The sequence below is a fragment of the Larimichthys crocea genome, chromosome XVI, assembly GCF_000972845.2.
Source record: "Larimichthys crocea isolate SSNF chromosome XVI, L_crocea_2.0, whole genome shotgun sequence".
Classification (NCBI taxonomy): Eukaryota; Metazoa; Chordata; class Actinopteri; family Sciaenidae; genus Larimichthys; species Larimichthys crocea.
In genome coordinates, this window is record NC_040026.1 from 15,054,158 (window position 1) to 15,073,189 (window position 19,032).

Genomic DNA, 19,032 nt, shown 5'->3' on the forward strand with positions numbered 1-19,032 from the left:
TAACAGCGTGAGTTCAGATTGAATTTAATCAGAGATGGAGGAGAGACATGGAAAAGGTGTGTTGATTGGTAAGTGTATGTACTTAAAAGGCTTTGAAATTCCCTCTCTTAGTGTTTTTTTTCCCTCCAGGCTATTTTTTTCAGCCTTTTCCCCAGCAACCACCTTACGTAAGAGTTCAAACATAGGACAAATGGTAAGCTCTGCCCCTTGGCTTTGTTCAAACTGCTCACCGATCCCAAAGTGCAAAGATAAATTACATTTTTGTCCTTACTGCACATAATTACTTAAGTTGTATCGTGTTACATCTGTCTAGACCAGTCTCCAAACATCATCCCTCTTTTCGATTTGACACTGCAACACAGAAAATGTAAGTCTCATTGTAGTTACTGGCTGGGAGGGAGAACAAGGGGATGTGGGCGGCATGAAAGGAGGAAAATTAATGTCCCTAAAATGAAAATGAATCAATATGGTTGCCCCAGGACATGAAAAGGTGGAATGAGAATGAGAGCCAAAGAGGCATGGAGGGAGGGTGTTGGAATAGAGCTAGAAGAAGATTAATGGTTGTTTAAAAAGGAACAGTATTCATCAGTAGTCAGCTTCAGGTGCAGAACGGCGCCGGTGTTCGTGTATGTGTGTGTGTACTTTGCAGTAAGTTTACACTTTATCTTTTTACTTTCCAACTTCTCTCCTCATGACTCTTTCAATAAATGACCACCCAACCATGATACTGATTCTTTTGTATTACTCTGCAAATAAGAGTGAGGCTTGATTTCTTCTCTTCATTTAAAACTCTCTGCGCCTTCACACGCATATACAGGAGGTGATCCAACAGCACCACCTACAGCATTTTTAGATTAAATCGTTCAAAAACAAATCATTGATGTTGAGGAAATTTCAGTTAACTTGCAGCTTTTTAACAGATCTTCAGGAGCAAGACCACAACTACAACTGTGTCACTTCACACTCTTGTTGAGATGATAAGAGTCAGCTCCCTCTGGGTTGGGAGCAAGTAGCTTGCCTGTGTAAAGGAGTTCAATTATCTCAGGGTGATAAGAAAATGGAGCATGAGATGGACTGGTGTCTGCAGTACTGCCGACACTGTACTTGACCGTTGTAGGGAAGGGTGAGCTGAGCTGGAAGGCAAAGCTCTCGATTTTCCAGTCCACCCATGTTCCAACCCTCACCGCATGAGCTTTGGATAGTGACCAAAAGAATGAGCTCACAGATACAAGCAGCCGAAATGAGTGCCTTCCTTCTCTCCATAAAGTTCTCAGGAAGGTCCGTCGTACCTGGTTGCTACACTCCGTCTGAGTCCAGACAAACTGCCACTAAGCTCTTCTGAACGTACGCTCCTTGTCCAACATTTCTCCTGTCTAGTCACTCTTTCAGAATCGGAGCCTTCACCTCGGCCTCCCACAATAGCATCCCTGAACAGTTAATACAAATCATGGATGGTTGGTCCTCCTAAGTGGATCACCACTACATTCATTCGGATCTCTTGATCTCAGATCGACACCACATTATCTCAAGTAACTTTCCCGATGCTACAGCAGATTTCAACAGGCCGAAGAAGTACAAGAGTTCATGCTTCACTCACAATCTTTTTTGTGTTAACAGATCATTCTATTGTTGGTCCTTGTTAATGAAATGAAAGTGCACACCATGAAAGAAGTAATGGTTTATTCATGTCAAAAATCTTCAGGAACGTATACAGCCTCCATCTGTACAAAATAATGTGTCTCATAAAGTAAGGGTTACAAAATCATCCTTCCTACAGGTTGCAAACAGAGTGAATGCTTACAATAAATAGTCAGTATGAAATTAAAAGAAATACAGCAAGAATACGAGAAATACCCTTAAGGTCGCATTCACACATGTGTCTGTCCATCACTTGCACTTGTATGTGAGCTGTTTGCGGTGATAGTGGATCCACACAGGAGCAGCGACAAGCCCGGTCAGGAATCCAATCATAGCGCCGAGACTGCAGGAAACAGGCCAAACCTGCGAGAAGCAAGACAAGTCGTGATCGTTCACAGCCACAGTGTCGAAAAACACACCCAACACTGCACTGAGGTCAAGAGGAGCTACACTGTTTGATAAGTTCATCATTTTTATCCCTCCACAGCCTTGTAGCATTTAGTTAATTTAAAGAGAAACTTGTAAAGGAAAAACTGCAGCACCAGTGTCATTTAGAGTTATGCTCCAATTACCGCTGTCTACCTCTAATTTGCATTTTGCTCCAGTCGTTCTGCAGAGAACTGCCTTTGCAATTATAATTTTAATCTTTTCCTTTTTCATTTAAAAATAACAAATTAATTAAAAGGGAGGGAAAAATTTAATGGTTATTGTCTTGAAATATTATTTCATACTGGTGGAGTCTGTATTTAATAGTGTTCAGTGATGAATAGAAACAATTCTTAACAGAGGAAAGTAAAAAAAAAAATCATTAAAATATTCCTTTCATTGACAAAAGTTGTGTGCCAGTTTCAGAAATTCAATATTAGGGACATGCTGTGAATTTTCTTTGTCAGGTTGTTTTATTTTAATACTTTTGTGGGACTGAAGAGGAATTATTATCCATTAATTCACAAGCAAAACACTAAAAAAGTCTGTGCGGCATAAATCTATTTTTCAGCTTTTTTCTCCTGTTATAACACCTCAGGTTTATTATTTTGACTCCTTTGAGGCCACCTGACCCACAGGCCAGTGTTATGAATGACCACAGTACTCTACTGATACACTGGGCCCCAGGGGCAACCTCCTAAAGGGGAGTGGTAAAAACTGCAGTCCCTCAAACATCCACTTGAGACTTATTTTTACTCTTCTGTAACATTTTTATGAACGAAAGGTAGCCTCATACGGCAGTTTTAGGGGCATAGATTTATCAGGCAGAAATTTAGGACTCATTTGTGCAGTCAGTTTTACTCATACGTCAAACTGAAAACTAAAAAATGTCTTCCCAACAGTTCATGAGATGATTTTTAGTGTGTTCTGACCTGCCATGGCCTGTCCCAGTCCAGAGGTATAGGAAAGGCTCCCACCCAGGCTCCTACCACTGTGCAGGCCACTGTGATCTGTAGACAGGTGTCCCACACAGACATAGCTCTGGAGACGAAGCAAAGAACGGACAGTTAGTATATTTAATATCACATAAGCGTGTAAAACCATATGGCAGAAGGACAGGAAAAAAAGAAAGGCAGGTTTTAGGCTCACCCATGTCGACTGAACACTCGTATCCAGGCTTGGACGTTGGGGCCGAGAACACAGAGACACCTCAGAGTGGTTAGTGAGGTCAGCAGCACAGCTAGGGAGAACGTCTCTAAGGCGGATCTGAAACACACATGAAAAAATTAAAGGCTTGGGCTACAGTTTAAGTGGCACAAACATTTTATGGAGGCAGGACCTGAGTCGACAGAACAAACTAAAGAAAACAGCAATTTGGGAGTGATAATTACAGGGTATGAAACATGCAGACTAAATGAAATTGTATAAATGTGTAGCCTGTCACATTTCTATAGCTGGCTGCTAACTAAATAATAATTATTGAATACTCAGTAAAAGCTGCATTTATTCACTTGTTTTTCTCCCATTTGATTATGAGTGACACATTAAGAGGTTCTCTGCAAACCGACAACAACAAACCTTTAACCCTGTCCGTCAATTAAATACACACATGCAGGCAGATACGTGAGCGTCACCAGCTACTCACTCAATCAGCGGCGCTCCGTAGAGAACCACCACAGTGTGGAAGAACAGGCACGACAGGAAGAAGTACAGACAGGAACGAAGCAACCTGGACAACTGTGGAAAGAAAAAGGTGAAGAGAATTAAGATAATAAATCATCATCAAGAGTTTGAAAAGAGGAGAGATGGTCTTGATTAACTGGATATGCAGGGTCAAAAAAGTTGGTACATTTTAAAGAGTTGAGTATTTACAAGCCATCGTTCATGTCTAAGTGGCATAGTCAAGCTGATCTGTCTGACTGAGGAAACCAGGTATTGGAATAATGATGGATATCTGTTATATTTAGCACTGCCCATCCACAATATACAGGTTAATAGTTTGGTTTTTGTCTTTGACTCAGTGGATGCCATTTGCTGCTTTATAGTGTATAATTATTAACAAATGCTGTATGCAGCTCAGTAAACAACAAGCTGTTTCCATTACTCTCCATCTTCTTCATTATGTATTATGATCTGTGCTCCATGTTTACGGTTAGCTAATTAAAGACACTTTAATCTTAATGCCATGTGAGGGCTGAGTTGGGTTTGTGGAGCAGCGAAAGCAAACATCCAGTTAAGCTCAACCGATAAAGTGCTTATCAGGGTCTTGGTTACAAGAACTCAATTTTGCTGAGTCATTGTTGTTGTTAGCTGGCTACTTCGATTCCATGATGCATTGTCAACCAATCTCTGTTTCTGACCTGCCCAGAGTCAGAGTCAGAGTATGGCAGCTCTTCATGTGATGTAAAAAACAACAACATAATGCACGTACATCAGATCTTAGACGCTCTGCAATAAAGTGGCAACCTCCGTGGCTGTGAAGTGAAATCAATGCACGAGTGCCAAAAAACAAGTGTTTGAGAACGAGTTTCTCAAACATCCACTTGAGGCTGGCTACATAACGAGTCAGTCTCCATAAGCCCCCATGTTAAAATGTCCAACTTCACAGCACAAAATAAACATGTTTACAGACTGGTACAAAAACAGTCAACATATATTTGGTACTAAAATCTTAAAACACCAGAAAAATTTCATATATTTGGTACTAAAATCTTAAAACACCAGAAAAATTTCAAATATTGGACCTTTAAAGTGCTTCTTACACATTGATACATCAGTATTAGCAGGTTAATAATGTAATAAATTATAATAGTGTTTTACATTATGTACATTATTATTAGTACTGGAGTATTTTAACATGTCAACATGCAACAGACAATGATTTACTGTGTATTTCATACTGGTGGAGTCTGTAATAGTGTTCAGTGATGAATAGAAACAATTCTTAACAGAGGAAAGTAAAAAAAAAAAATCATTAAAATATTCCTTTCATTGACAAAAGTTGTGCGCCAGTTTCAGAAATTCAATATTAGGGACATGCTGTGAATCTTTTTTGTCAGGTTTTTTTTATTTTAATACTTTTGTGGGACTGAAGAGGAATTATTGTCCATTAATTCACAAGCAAAACACTAAAAAGTCTGTGCGGCATAAATCTATTTTTCAGCTTTTCTCTCCTGTTATAACACCTCAGGTTTATTATTTTGACTCCTTTGAGGCCACCTGACCCACAGGCCAGTGTTATGAATGACCACAGTACTCTACTAATACACTGGGCCCAAGTGGCAACCTCCTAAAGGGGAGTGCTAAAAACTGCAGTCCCTCAAACATCCACTTGAGGCTGGCTACATAACGAGTCAGTCTCCATAAGTCCCCATGTTAAAATGTCCAACTTCACAGCAGAAATAAACCTGTTCACAGCCTGGTACAAAAACCTGAGTGTCCCAGCCTGGGCAACTGAGGCACTGACTATACACTACACACACACGCACACACACACTACTACATAGTTGACGTGCAATATTAATCCACCGGACAATAACTGAATCATTACTGTGCAATAACTAGTAAAGTAACGTGTTTCTCTTCTCTTACCTCTCTTATCTCTTTCCCAATACTGTGCACCACACCCCACCCCCAATCATTACCTTATTTTGCACTAATACTTATTTATTTATTCATTACCATGACAGGTATTCTATTACTATGACATTTCTATTTTTATGACACTTTACTACCTGGTGTTTTCGAAAGACAGTTGAGTGTATGTATGTATGTATGTAGGTCATGTATGCAGGTCATGTGCAATGACTGATGTATGGCTGAATGTGGTGTTTTTGTGCAATGTGTGTATGTGCTATGCGTTTTTGCTGTTGTTGTTGTGCTGATATGTTGGTTTTGTGTAATGTGTTACATGTATATGCTGCTGGACACCTTAATTTCCTTCGGGATAAAAAAATATCTCTACTCTACTACTAAAAACAGTCAACATGTATTTGGTACTCAAATCTTAAAACACCATAAAAATGTAAAATATTGGACCTTTAAAGTGCTTCTTACACATTGATACGTCATTATTAGCAAGTTTATAATGTAATAAGTTATAATACTGCTTTACATTATATACATTATTATTATTACTGGAGTATTGTCACAATGAATGGAGGTCAGCACCTTGTATCCCAGTGTGTGCTTCTTGGTGGGCGGTGTGACGCCGAGCAGCCAGAAGACGGCGACGCTGACGGCGGTGACCGCGCCGGAGGTCGCGTAGATCCACAGCAGGTGAGTGCCGTACACCGAGAAGCCCGGCACGAGCGCCGCAGGTAGGACGGTCGCCATGAACACCGAGGCGGCGATAATGGCGTGAGTGGACGCCATGGCTCTGATTTCATGGTCCCACATGATGGAGACTGTGTCTGTCTACAGCAACACACCGAGACAAAGTCCAAATGAAAGACTTTAAAATGTTAATTTACAAACTGACACGCAGGGCAGGTTACATCCATCGGTGAGTCTCTCCACCTGTCTTCCGTAAACATGGAGTGAGAGTGACTTCCGCTTGGACTTCACAATAAAAGTCGAATGCTCAGATAACAGGTTAAACTGAAATAAAACATCCACCTCTTCTCATTCAGAGTGTTGATTTTATGTGTATACATGCATATTTTTATTTATTTTTATTTTATTTTATTGTTTTTTATCTTTCTATTGTCTACTTCATGTTTTTATTCTGTTTCTATTGTGTTATTTATTGTGTTTTATCTTGTTGTGCAGCACTGTGGAAACCTTGTGTTTGCTAAAAATCGTCCTACTGTATACAAATAAAGTGGATTGGATAAAACAAATAAAAGAATACTATATCTATAATAATCTATCTATCTATCTATCTATCTATCTATCTATCTATCTATCTAGCTCTATTCTTGCTATGGGATTATATTGACCTCTGTATCTATATTTTATGCACATATATATCTTTTAAATATGTAAATAGTTATTTTTTGTTATGTTTTATGTTCATGTTCCTTGTTAAACTGTATGTCTATACCTGTGTGTACAGAGTCAAATTCCTCGTGTGTGTACACACACCTGGCCAATAAAGTGATTCTGATATATGAAATATATAAACTCTGTATCTTGTAGTTGGATCATTTACGACACAGTTGTTTATAGCCCAATGTTTTTATATCTGTTCCTGCTTTCAAAGACACAGAGGATGTGACCCATACAAGAGTTATGGGACCTTTGTTTTGAAGAAAAACTGTCTCCAGAAAACAGGAAGTTTTATTTTGAAGATACCTTTACAGGTTTTAGTTAAAGGCATCTTTCTAACCAATCACAGGAGGTCAGTGAAGTCAGGGACTGGGACCTTCTGTGACGGACGGTAGTATGAGCCAATAAAAACCGGGGATTTACATCGCTTTAACCAATCAGAAAGAGAGAGGCTGAGCGTCATAGCGAGTTAGCGACCGGAAGTTTACAAACATTAACCGAGCAAGCTAAGAGCTAGCTGACGTTTTTGTTTTTATTTTGCGCAGCTGTTAAAAAGTTTCAGTTTAATCCAACGACAAGAGGAAAGATGGTTTGTGAGAAGTGTACGTGTCACACTGTTCGGATGTTTCCTAACTTCAGATCTGACATACATGAGCGTAAAATGGAGTTTATTGGAAAGCTAACGTCGTGTTGCTAACTGTTTGTCCTCATTAAATAACCATATTATTATATTATATAAATATATATCCTAACATATCATATTATTTATTGTTTCAGGCGAGAAGAAGCTCGGTAAAGTCATCACACCTGACACCTGGAAGGATGGAGCACGGAATACAACAGGTGAGCTGTCAATGCACTGAACATGTAAACATGTTTCTGTCGGTAAATATTGGGAATAAACTTTATATAAACACACGTATAGCTACAACATTAAACATATATAATATAAAACAAACACAGAATGGGAAAGCCTTTGTAATCTAAGCTCTCTAATGATATAAAACAGGATTCAAATCATTGAGAACTCCTGTTTTGTTTAAATCAAATCAGATTTTATTTGTAAGTCACAAAGTACATTTGCCTCTGAGAGCTTTACAATCTGTACAGGGAGTGACACCCTCTGTCCTTAGACCCTCGGTTCGAGTGAGGAAAAACCTGCCCACAAAACTTTTAACAGGGAGAAAATGTGGAAGAAACCTCAGGAAGAGCCACAGAGGACAGACCAATAGATGTCACGTGTACAGAACAAATCAACACAAACATACTGTACAATTACAATGAATTACAATAAATGATAAAATGATTACAGTAGCAGTGGAACCTGTGATAGAGATAGAGATACACCGATGCACAGCAGCGGCAGCAAATCATCAACTAGCTACAAACTGTAATGGAGATATGGCAGCAATAATGACAGTAATAATATGTGTAGTGGACGTCGTGCAGGATCACAGCAGCAGCCCCGATCCACGAGAACCTGCTGGACAAGAGAGCACAGAAACTCCGGGGAAGAAGTTTAGTTAGTAACGTGCATTAGTGAGACGTATGTTTACAGATGGTGGTGGTAATGCTATGCTCTCTGATGTGTTGTGAAGTTTTAGGCCTGAAAACTCTTTAAAAAGAAACAATATAAAAGGTTGTGCTACCTCTTGTAAAATGGCTTTTTATCAAGAGATCACATTTAAAGTGTTTGTACATCGGATTATATACCCTAACCAAGTCCTATAGACTCTATAGTTTCATTTATTTGTAACATCTCAACTGCTTTGCTTTGTCTCTGGATGTTTAACAGATTTACACTCAATAAAATGTTTTTCCATCCATTTGAATTACATAGGTTTAATGTAAATTAACTCGCAAACTTAATGTGAAGCAGTAACATTTATGTAATAGTACTAAAAAACTCAATGCAGATGGTTTTGACAAACAAGTTGGCTTTATATAGAGGAAGCACATTGAGTTTATTAGTCACATCAGACACCTCTCTTCATTTCTGGATTAAATCAACTTTTATATTGTTTGTCATTTCTGCTTTTCTTTTATTTATGACAACGTTATTACTGAGATGATGATGTTTAATGCTGCTCTTTTGTCTCTCAGAGGGTGGTGGACGTAAGCTAAATGAAAACAAGATCCTGACTTCCAAGAAAGCCAGGTGAGTATCTCACTAAGACTTTAAATAAGAATGTTATTTGATTGCTAGAGCATGACTTGTAAAACATTTTGGCGCATCTCTGTCTCAGGTTTGACCCCTACAGCAAGACGGGCTTTGCTACCTGCAGGATCTGCAAGAGCTCGGTTCATCAGTCTGGATCACACTACTGTCAGGGCTGCGCGTACAAGAAAGGTATTCACTTGCTCCATACTGAGCTGATGTGTTTCGCTGATTGTATGATTAGTAGCTGCAGCGTGACATCGGGCTGTGTTTTTCCAAAAGTTGAATTCTGCTCAACTTCTCGGGCTGCAGGTCACTGCAGCGTGCACCTCCACAGTCAAAACGCACTACCTGCACTCAAATTAATGGAAAAAACCTGCGCTTTGGCAACAGCTCTGAATGTGTTTATATTCACAGTGTATGCTTCAAACTGGAAAGACCTCACTATCGACATTTTGCTTTATTGTACTGATGAATTTAACGACCTCAGTTTACAAACCACACTGCTGAGGATTACAGTTGTTCACAGAATGACGGAAAACTTTAACTTCAAGCCTGCAAATTCACCGGTATGGTTGTTTACACTCACATACCTAATACAAGATGTGACGTTGCTCTTCTCTCCTCCCCTTTTTGTGTCTCCAGGAATCTGTGCGATGTGCGGAAAGAAAGTTTTGGACACCAAGAACTACAAGCAGACGTCTGTGTGACAGCGAGCTGATCAGAAAACAGTTCTACGAGTGTGAGAATGAGACAGATGGTGCATGTTTGTCATCTTGTCACAACGTCCTGTTGTCGACAGCTTTACTCTATATTGTAATCCTTCCCACCTGTGTGAAAGAGGGGGACTTGGAGGTGGCTTTGCCCTCTTATTATATAATATCCTATAATGCTGCTGGAACTATTACAGTGGCCGTAAACAGGGAAGCACCGTTGTCTCTAAACCACACCACCAACTCACAGCTTCTAGATTTTTTTTTTGTATATTTTAAATTCAATAGTTTTGACTTGATTCTTTGCTTTTGAAAAGTTTATTTCTGTATGTAATATATCAAGTGTTGCATTTTTGAGTGAATTAAAGCATTCTATACGAGGACATTTGATAGGATTCATTTGTACCGCTGCCTGAGGCCACACATTTCAGCCTCTTACGCACAACATACCCATGTTTGTCCTGTATGCCTCTAATAATTGGTTTACCCTTACGTAATCATATTTGGAAACTGCCACCCCCCCTATTGCTGTCAGAGATAGAGGTTATAGTTCACAGGCTGTCTGACGACAGGCTCCTCCCTTTGATATTTAAAGGCCTTGCCTTCCCTCAGGCCTTTGACCTCGTTTTTTCTGCCACATTATTGATTTATGCTGTTGTACCACACCCCAAAAAACAGCTCCAGCGTCATAGTAGGTGATGTTTGGATGCAGCAAATGAGTCAGATGCTAACGTCTCTGTAAAGGTTGTTAAATCATCCTCACCCCTTATGCTTCTGTTAATCTGTGTTGTGGTGCATTCAGGAACATCAGTATAAGTTTCCAGTTTATACCTGTTACACAGCCAGTCATGCCAAATCAATGTAATAGCTGTGTCCAACTCCCAAGTCCATGCTAATAAATAATGTACTATACACAATATATATTCCATTTTGTCTGGAGAAATAAATGTACCTTTTTGTACTAAGTATGCAGATTTAGTTTGTATACTGACTTTTTAGTGATAGCATTGTTAGTCTATCAAAAAAAACAACTTATGGATTCATGATCACCTGAGGATGAGGCATACTGAACCCCTGACTATTCCTCCAACGTCACCAGAAGGTCAAAGTTTTTACGTGTGCGGTGATATAGAGGTCAACAATTACTAGTTGGATTGGCACAAAATTTGATACAGATGTTCATGTTCCCCAGATGATATATCGCCTTAGACTTTTGGTGATCCCTTGACTATCATTGGGTACATTTTTTATATTTGTTCAATACTTTTTCTTCATGACCAAATACTTATAGCTAATAGCCAGTAGTGTAGCGATGCCTGGAGAATTGGTTTTCCATCCAGTGTGATGAAGCCAATGCAGATGTGCTAAAAACTGCAGTTCCTCAAACATCCACTTGGGCTGGATACAGAACGAGGCAGTCTCTATAAGCCTCCATGTTAAAATGTCCAACTTCACAGCAGAAATAAACATGTTTACAGCCTGGTACAAAAACCAGAGTGTCCCAGCCTGGCCATCTGAGGCACTGATTATACACTACACACACACACACACATACACACTACTACTACATAGTTGACTATTACATGTTTACAGCCTTGTACAAAAAACAGTTTTGGTCTCTATAGATAATTTCTCCGTTCATGACAACTGTACTGAGTCTGAATTTTTATATAACTCACCTGTTCAAATTATATAAAAAATGATGCAGACGATTGACAGGTTGGTGCTGTAACAGGCGGGTGTATTTGAGCATCCCAATTGTCATTCAGCCTGTCTCAGCTCTACTGATTATCCACAGAAGTAGGTAGAAGTGGGACAGCCAATATGGCGACTTCAAAACATCTCTTTGGAAACCAGTAGGTGATGTCACACATACACTGTCCATTCTTTATACTCTCAGTGGTTATAAATGCTGACATGTGAGACTACTCTTGCATATTTAGCTCACCCAAAAATGGGCTAGTAATATTTGGATATTTGTCACTTTACCTCTGCTGCTAGTAAGGCTGCAAAGTCTTACCAGCAGTTCGATATATTAAGTTAATACTGTGTACTATAAAGTACAGTTAATGTCATTAATACCACAAACACACACAGTTATCGACATACACAAAGTAAGTTTCACAACTTTTTTTTTTATTTAAGCAAAGAATTTTCAAAATACGTGCTATAGTCATCATTGATAAAACCACACATCTATTCTGCTCTTTGCATTACAGATATAATCATTTAAATTGTATCTTTCAAAACACAATATATTACAAAGACTTTATAAATGCATTTATAAATGACACAGTTTGTTAAATTATTTTAAATTGTTTGATTCTAAATAATAAAAGCAGGGAAAGGTGTAAGAGCACCATTGAATTTCCCATTAAAAAAAAAGAAATATTGTCACAATACAACATTGCACTTAAGTTTCATACTTTAAAACAACAATATTGCCATGTACGATTATGAAATATCTACCAAAGGCACCAAGAATGTGGTAGAGTCTTGTATTTCCTATTATGTTCACAGTGATTTCACTTTCTGCAGCAGGACTGAACTCTGTTTAGCCCTGAAATGAGCCCCAGAGTTGGCTTGGATTGGCATCATATGCAGACCCACCGGTAACTCTAGAGCTGTCTGTGTGCTGCTGATTATGGAGGCTCGGGAATGAATGGTGTTTGTTAGGCGTGCTGCGAAAGAGTCAGGAACTCCTCCCGGGTTTTGGGATCCTCTAGGTAAACTCCCAACATGGTGCTCGTCACTGTGCGGCTGTTCATCTTCTGGACGCCACGCATGACCATACACATGTGCCTGCAAACATACACATATACACACATGGCTCAGATTTGCAGCGCAAAGGTTAACATGCTTTGATTTGTAGAACATGTTTAAAGGGGAACGCCACTAATTTTACACATCAAAAGTCATTTCGTTTACAGATGTATGTGAAAGAAGGGCTGAAGACTACAACTTCTGTCGGTGTGGAGTTAGAAAGATGTGAGCACATTAGCCACTACTATCATATCATTTTTTTTGCTTTATTGTATCATGACAGCTGGAGACCCTGGAGTCAAGCCTGGGTTGCTGATATTTGTCTGTTTGAGTATGATATGAGCAACGAGGAACATTCAAATAAGTGAATAGGCGTGTAGATGCACTTTCTGTTAAAGAGTGGCTTTAACTTATACAGATGATCATGATTAATGTGGTGTGTGCGTGTGTGTGTGTGTGTGTGTGTGTGTGTATGTACTTACGCTGCTTCAATAACCACAGCTACACCTTTTGGCTGCAGAGCCTCTGATATTCCCAGGGCGATCTGCTTGGTCAGACGCTCTTGAACTGAAAGACGAAATAAATAAAAATAATGACACACTTATAAACATGATTATAGCAGATTCTATTAAGATTATTGTGGTAACAAGAAGAAAACAGTCTGTTAATATTGCATTATTTCCTTAGCCGCTTACCCTGAAGCCTCCGGCTGAAGATCTCCACAATCCTGCAGAAACCAGAACATAAGCAAAGTGGAGAGGACTGATTACAGATCACACCATTGGCCATCGGACCCCTGGCCTCTACTCTGGCCATACAGACCCTTCATCTGTGAATGATTCACCCTACAGACCTCTTTGAATCTGTCATGCAAGATTCAACCACAGAAAAATTTGTCTGACTGTCTGACTGTTACTGTTATTCTGGGGTTTGTATGTTCAGAGACGGTGTGATATTTTAGGAAAAAGGGGGAGAGAAGGAGACAGACAGATTATCAGGCTGTGATAATAACTGCTGATTCCCACAGGTCCGAAGGGATTTTCTCATGGCTCGAGAGCGGATAGAGTTTAGATTTGTGTCTGTGAGTGTGCTTGATGAGGGGACTAGATGATGGCCACTGGGCTTAGACTTAAGCCTCCAGGTCAATGCACTGAGATAACAGAAGAACGCAGCCACCCGGTACTAACACCAGAAACATACAGCCACAGTGGTAGCAGGAGGGTATGATTTGTGTGTGTGCGTGTGTGTGTGTGTGTGTGTGTGTGTGTGTGTGTGTGTGTGTGTGTGTGTGTGTGTGTGTGTGTGTGTGTGTGTGAGTGTGTGTTACCTTGCCAGCTTGCTGAGTCCCACCACTTTTTTGTTGGGAATATACCCGATGTGAACCTGCAGAGAGATCACAGAGGTCACACAATCAGAGCAAAGGATTGTAAATATTAGCAATCAGTGATTAGAAACACACACACAGACAGGACAGTGACATCCACATGCACAAAGAGTGTTTGAGCTCAGTTGTTTGTCTTCAGAACGGATGTGTAACTTTTATAATATCAATCATAAACTTAAAATAATTTTTGGTTGACACACACACACATACCTTGCCAAAAAATGGCACCAGATGATGTTCACACAGTGAAAACACGTCTATGTCCTTCACAATCACCATCTCGTCATGGTCCTCATCAAATATGGCATTGTTTAAGATGTCTGGGAGAAGAAACACACACATAAATACATATATTTTAAGAAATAAGCCCATAAGGTAGTTTGAAAGTATAAGAAAGTGTTACAGCAGCTTTTACCAAGCTTATAATGTTTCAGTTTTTGTTGACACCATCAAAGGTATCAATTCTACTTTATGTTTATTACTGAGGTCTTAGTGGGATAAAATGTACTTAATATAGAGTATGATCGTGAAAGGCAAAGAAATCTTCACACTTGTGAAGCTAGGAAACAATCAACTGTTGCCACTTTACTGACTAATTGATTAATCGACTAATTGCTGCAGCTCTAAACTCATGACATCTTTTATAGCTGCTGTAAACGGATTCAGGAATCCCCCTAAGTGCCTGAATCATATAAAGGTGTTCATATCTAACCTATATAGAGGAGCAAACCTGTTAGAAACCACCAACTACAGCTGTTTAAAGTTGCATCAACACCTCTCTGATACATAACACCTATAAGATTAATTAGTCTAATTAAGGTTTCTGCTTTTCAATCAGATCAGAGAAAGACGAGCCCTAATAACACCAGAGTGTCCCCCACAGAGAGAGGACCTGTTGACTCACCGTCCACGGTCTCATGGTAGCCCTTGGTGAGGAACTGCATGGCTTTGGCAGCGCGCAGCGGCGTGCGCAACAGCCCCTGCCGGTCCGTGTCCTCTCCGAGCTCCCGGAGGATGCTCGTGTAGGCGGCTTCGATCGCAGGTAAGCGGGATTTGTCCTCGGCTTCTTTGCGGGACGTCTCGTGTTTGCGGTGCACGGCGGACTTCTTGGTGTCTATGATGAGGTCGCTGAAGCCGTTGTTGCAGTGGCACTCCTCCACGGTGTCGTTGCAGTGGCCGTTCATGTTTTTTTGTTTTTTTGGAGTCTGGACGCTGAGAAGATGAGATGGTCTCTGTTGGAGGTCTGGTGGACTACTCCTGATCCCGGTACCCAGCGCGTTTATAAAGCCCTCACCCGGTGCCGTGTGCGCATCGGTTTCCTATTAGTCAAGGTGCGCCTGCGTCAACGCTTAATTTCATCAGCAGACTTAAATGTCAGCCTCCCAAAGCGAGCAGGTCATACAACCGAATTTTCTTCAGCTCATCACTTGACACGAACTGTATCATCATCCGTCTCCGTTCATTAGTTCTGATGCTACTTCAGCAGAAACGACACAAAGCTCACAGACTCATGACTTCACGTGGAGCTCAGGCATGATTGTTATCCAGTTATGTCTGTTATGGTCTGTTATTTAAAGGAAATTGAACTCCCTTTAATCCGACCTCACAGCTGCGTGTGAAGAAGAAGAAGAAGAAGCCATATATCCACATTAAATGCTCTGACAATAGATTAAAATGACACAATGCACTGTGATTATTTGCATGATGTCCGCACAGATTTCATGCACTGTAAAAAAAAATGTCAATGGAAAAACTGACATGACAGTTTTTATAACAGTGAAACACTGTAAATGTATATCAGCCAAAACAGAAACTTTTTTCAGAAAAATGTTAAATACTGCACTATGTTTAACTCTGTGTATAACAGAAATATACCGTAATTCATATATCAGACAACACTGTAATTTTTGCACAAATAGGCCTGCTGTACTTACTTTTAATTTACTGCCCTGCTGGTTTTTTCATGCACTGTAAAAATTGTCTGTAGATCTTACAGTGGAAAAACTGCCAAACAATGACGGTAAAAGACTGTAAACTCTAAAACTAACAGTGAAACACCCTGAATGTACACTGTTGCCCATAAAGTTGGAATAATTTAGTTTTCACATTCCTCTTTTTATTCCAATTTTTTAAGACTGATAAAGACACTTTATCTATCAAGAACAAATCACAGTGTCACAATCATTTCATGAGAAGAAGTACAAATTTTTTTTTCCAACTTTATGTGTCATCAGCCAAAACAGTCATTTTTACTTAATGTTACTCCTCTGTTAAATACTGCGGTGTACTGAATACTTCACTGTGTTTATAACTGAAATATCCTGTATATATCAGCCAACACTGTAATTTACTGTTGTTTTGCAATAAATCAAAGCCTTTATATAATTTCACAGTGGGTAATTTTCTTAATGTATCAAAATGAAACATTAAATAATTATGTTGTGATTAATCAAGCTGCAGTCTCTTTCACTCAGTCACACTCCGGAAGTCGTGGTAAATTGTCATGGTTTTGTTTTTTTCTCTTTTGGTGTTCCTTTGTGTCATGTGTTACTTAACTTCCTGCCTTTTCATGTGTTTCCCACCACTTCCGATTATCTCTGCCAGCCTGATTAGTTTCACCTGGGTCTTGTTGGCCTGTCTTTACTTGTGTATTCAGTTCCAGTGTTCATCCTGCGAGAGTAAAGGACTTTTATGTAGCTTTTCTTTCACATGACCTTCATTCAACCATTCATACATTGAGGGCCTCGCTACCATGCAAGGTGCCAACTGCACATTGGTCCACATTTAATTCATTCCCACATCAAACAGTGAGGTTTAGTCTCTTCCCCAAGGACACATGCATTGGATTCACTGAAGTAGTGTTGAAATTCTTTTATTCCTGGGATCAGATGACAAGATATCCATTATTAGAGAATAAAAACAAAACAAAACACATATGATCAAATAACCACAGTATCACAGTGTAGTCACACCATCCTGAGATTAACCAAGCACACTCCTACACACACACACACACATCTTGGTAGTTGACAATGAAACAAAAAAAGTGTCTCTTGTTCAAAAAACACAGGACATGTGTGTGTAATGGGCTGTAGATGATGACATTAGTCATGCAGTTTTCTTAGAAAATCAATGGCCACATGTCTTCCTGGAAATAAAGGAGCAGACATGTCACATATTCTCACATGGAGCTGTATAATTACCTTCACTCTTTACTGTTCAATCAACAAACAGAACAACTTCTGTTTTTTTATTTTATTTGTTTTATCTTGGACAAACACACTCACATTCTGTAGATATATAATACCTGTTCAGACAGCTGTTCAGTATAATTCTTCTTCTACCTGGTTATACATGTTTGGTTTCCTGCTGTTCCTTGTTAAACTTTATTCCAGAATAGTTAGGACGCTGTGTAAAACATGAGGACCTTTCTGATGTGTGTTCATTTGAATACAGTACAAAGACACGATACTTGTTCTTGAATTTGATGTCTGCAACACCTAAGTTGGGACAGGGACAACAAAAGACTTGGAAAGTTGTTCCAAACTACTTGAAACCTGTTATTTACCTGTTATATAATTTTACAGGTAAACTAGTTCATTTGTATCAGGTGTTAGTACCACAATCAAAAAAACAGTCGAAAAGGAAGGATGGGCGAGGTTCAACACAAAAACTGCGTGGGCAAGTAGGACACTCTCGATAAAAGATTGCTAAAAATTACAGAAGATGGTGGTGTTATAAAAATCAGGGTTACACAGCTATTTAGATGTTTTTAAAGTTTAAAAAAATATGTTTTTAGCCTTTTTTCTGTAACTCCTTTAGTATGTTGCACTGTGAAACACTCCTTCTTGTACAAGAACAATAAATTCAACTTAAACTTTGATACTTTGAATCCAATCCTTCTTATTTAAGGGTTTTTCTTTAAATTTCCCGTAACAAGTGGAAAATAAATGTAGTTTGCTAAGAAGATGGATCCTCTGTTGCCCCTGTTTTACAAAAGCCTCAAATTTAAAGGACCAGAGTGTAGGATTTAGTCACATCTAGTGGTGTCGTCGTATTGCAATCTCCTCACCTCACTCTTGCCTTTTGTGTAGTGTTGTACATGTATGAAATCATAGATATGAATATTATTTTCCATGTCTGCCTTATTCTGAAAACAGTGGCCCCCAATCTTACACAGTGGAACTTAATATGAATAATTATATTATTTATATACACTACCGTTCAAAAGTTTGGGGTCACTTAGAAAATGCCATGTTTTCAAAAGAAAAGCAATTTTTTTGTCCACGAAAATAAGTAAATTGATGAGAAATACATTTGAGACATTGTAAATATTGTAAATGACTATTGTAGCCTGAAACAACCGATTTGTAATGGAATATCTACATAGGTGTACAGAGGCCCATTATCAGCAACCATCACTCCTGTTGTTCCAATTGCATGTTGTGTTTGCAAATTCAAACACAACATCAAATTCATCATTTAAAATTGCTAACTGGTGATTAGAAACACCTTTTTCAATCATGGTAGCATAGCTGAAAAGTGTTGTGCTGATTAGAGAAACAATAAAACTGGCCTTCTTTAGACTAAGTGAGTGTCTGGAGCATCAGCAATTGTGGGCTCCATTACAGGCTCAAAATGGCCAGAAACAAAGAACTTTCTTCTAAAGCGTGTCGGTCTATTCTTGTTCTGAGAAATCTCCATGCGAGACATTGCCAATAAACTGAAGATCTCGTACAATGCTGTGTACTATTCATGTCACAGAGCAGTGCAAACTGGCTCTAACCAGGACAGAAAGAGGAGTGTTAGATCCCGGTGCACAACTGAACAAGAGGACAAGTACAATTAGAGTATCTAGTCTGAGAAACAGACAGCCTCATAGATCCTCAACTGGCAGCTTCATTAAATAGTTCCTGCAAAACACAAGTGATGCGGATGAAGTGAAGTGAAGTGGATGCTGG

The 19,032-nt window shown here is 39.3% G+C and overlaps 3 protein-coding genes across 3 annotated transcripts; 1 reads left to right on the plus strand and 2 right to left on the minus strand.

The window, feature by feature from the left end:
- Positions 1-1,664: 1,664 nt before the first annotated feature.
- pigf (phosphatidylinositol glycan anchor biosynthesis, class F) lies at positions 1,665-6,624 on the minus strand. Its single transcript, XM_019268008.2, has 5 exons — positions 6,235-6,624; positions 3,710-3,801; positions 3,214-3,330; positions 2,997-3,105; positions 1,665-2,001 (listed from the first exon to the last, which is right to left on the minus strand). Exons 1-5 carry the CDS (start codon positions 6,460-6,462, stop codon positions 1,888-1,890), a joined length of 660 nt encoding a protein of 219 aa, XP_019123553.1. The 5' UTR covers positions 6,463-6,624; the 3' UTR covers positions 1,665-1,887.
- Positions 6,625-7,489: 865 nt separating this feature from the next.
- On the plus strand, positions 7,490-10,309 carry cript (cysteine-rich PDZ-binding protein). The gene is made up of 5 exons (XM_010736399.3): positions 7,490-7,655; positions 7,831-7,896; positions 9,157-9,211; positions 9,300-9,403; positions 9,857-10,309. The coding sequence occupies exons 1-5, from the start codon at positions 7,640-7,642 to the stop codon at positions 9,919-9,921; spliced, it is 306 nt and encodes a 101-aa protein (XP_010734701.1). The 5' UTR covers positions 7,490-7,639; the 3' UTR covers positions 9,922-10,309.
- Positions 10,310-12,181: 1,872 nt separating this feature from the next.
- gch2 (GTP cyclohydrolase 2) lies at positions 12,182-15,452 on the minus strand. The gene is made up of 6 exons (XM_019268011.2): positions 14,976-15,452; positions 14,282-14,391; positions 14,015-14,070; positions 13,383-13,414; positions 13,170-13,254; positions 12,182-12,726 (listed from the first exon to the last, which is right to left on the minus strand). The coding sequence occupies exons 1-6, from the start codon at positions 15,253-15,255 to the stop codon at positions 12,597-12,599; spliced, it is 693 nt and encodes a 230-aa protein (XP_019123556.1). The 5' UTR covers positions 15,256-15,452; the 3' UTR covers positions 12,182-12,596.
- Positions 15,453-19,032: the final 3,580 nt, after the last annotated feature.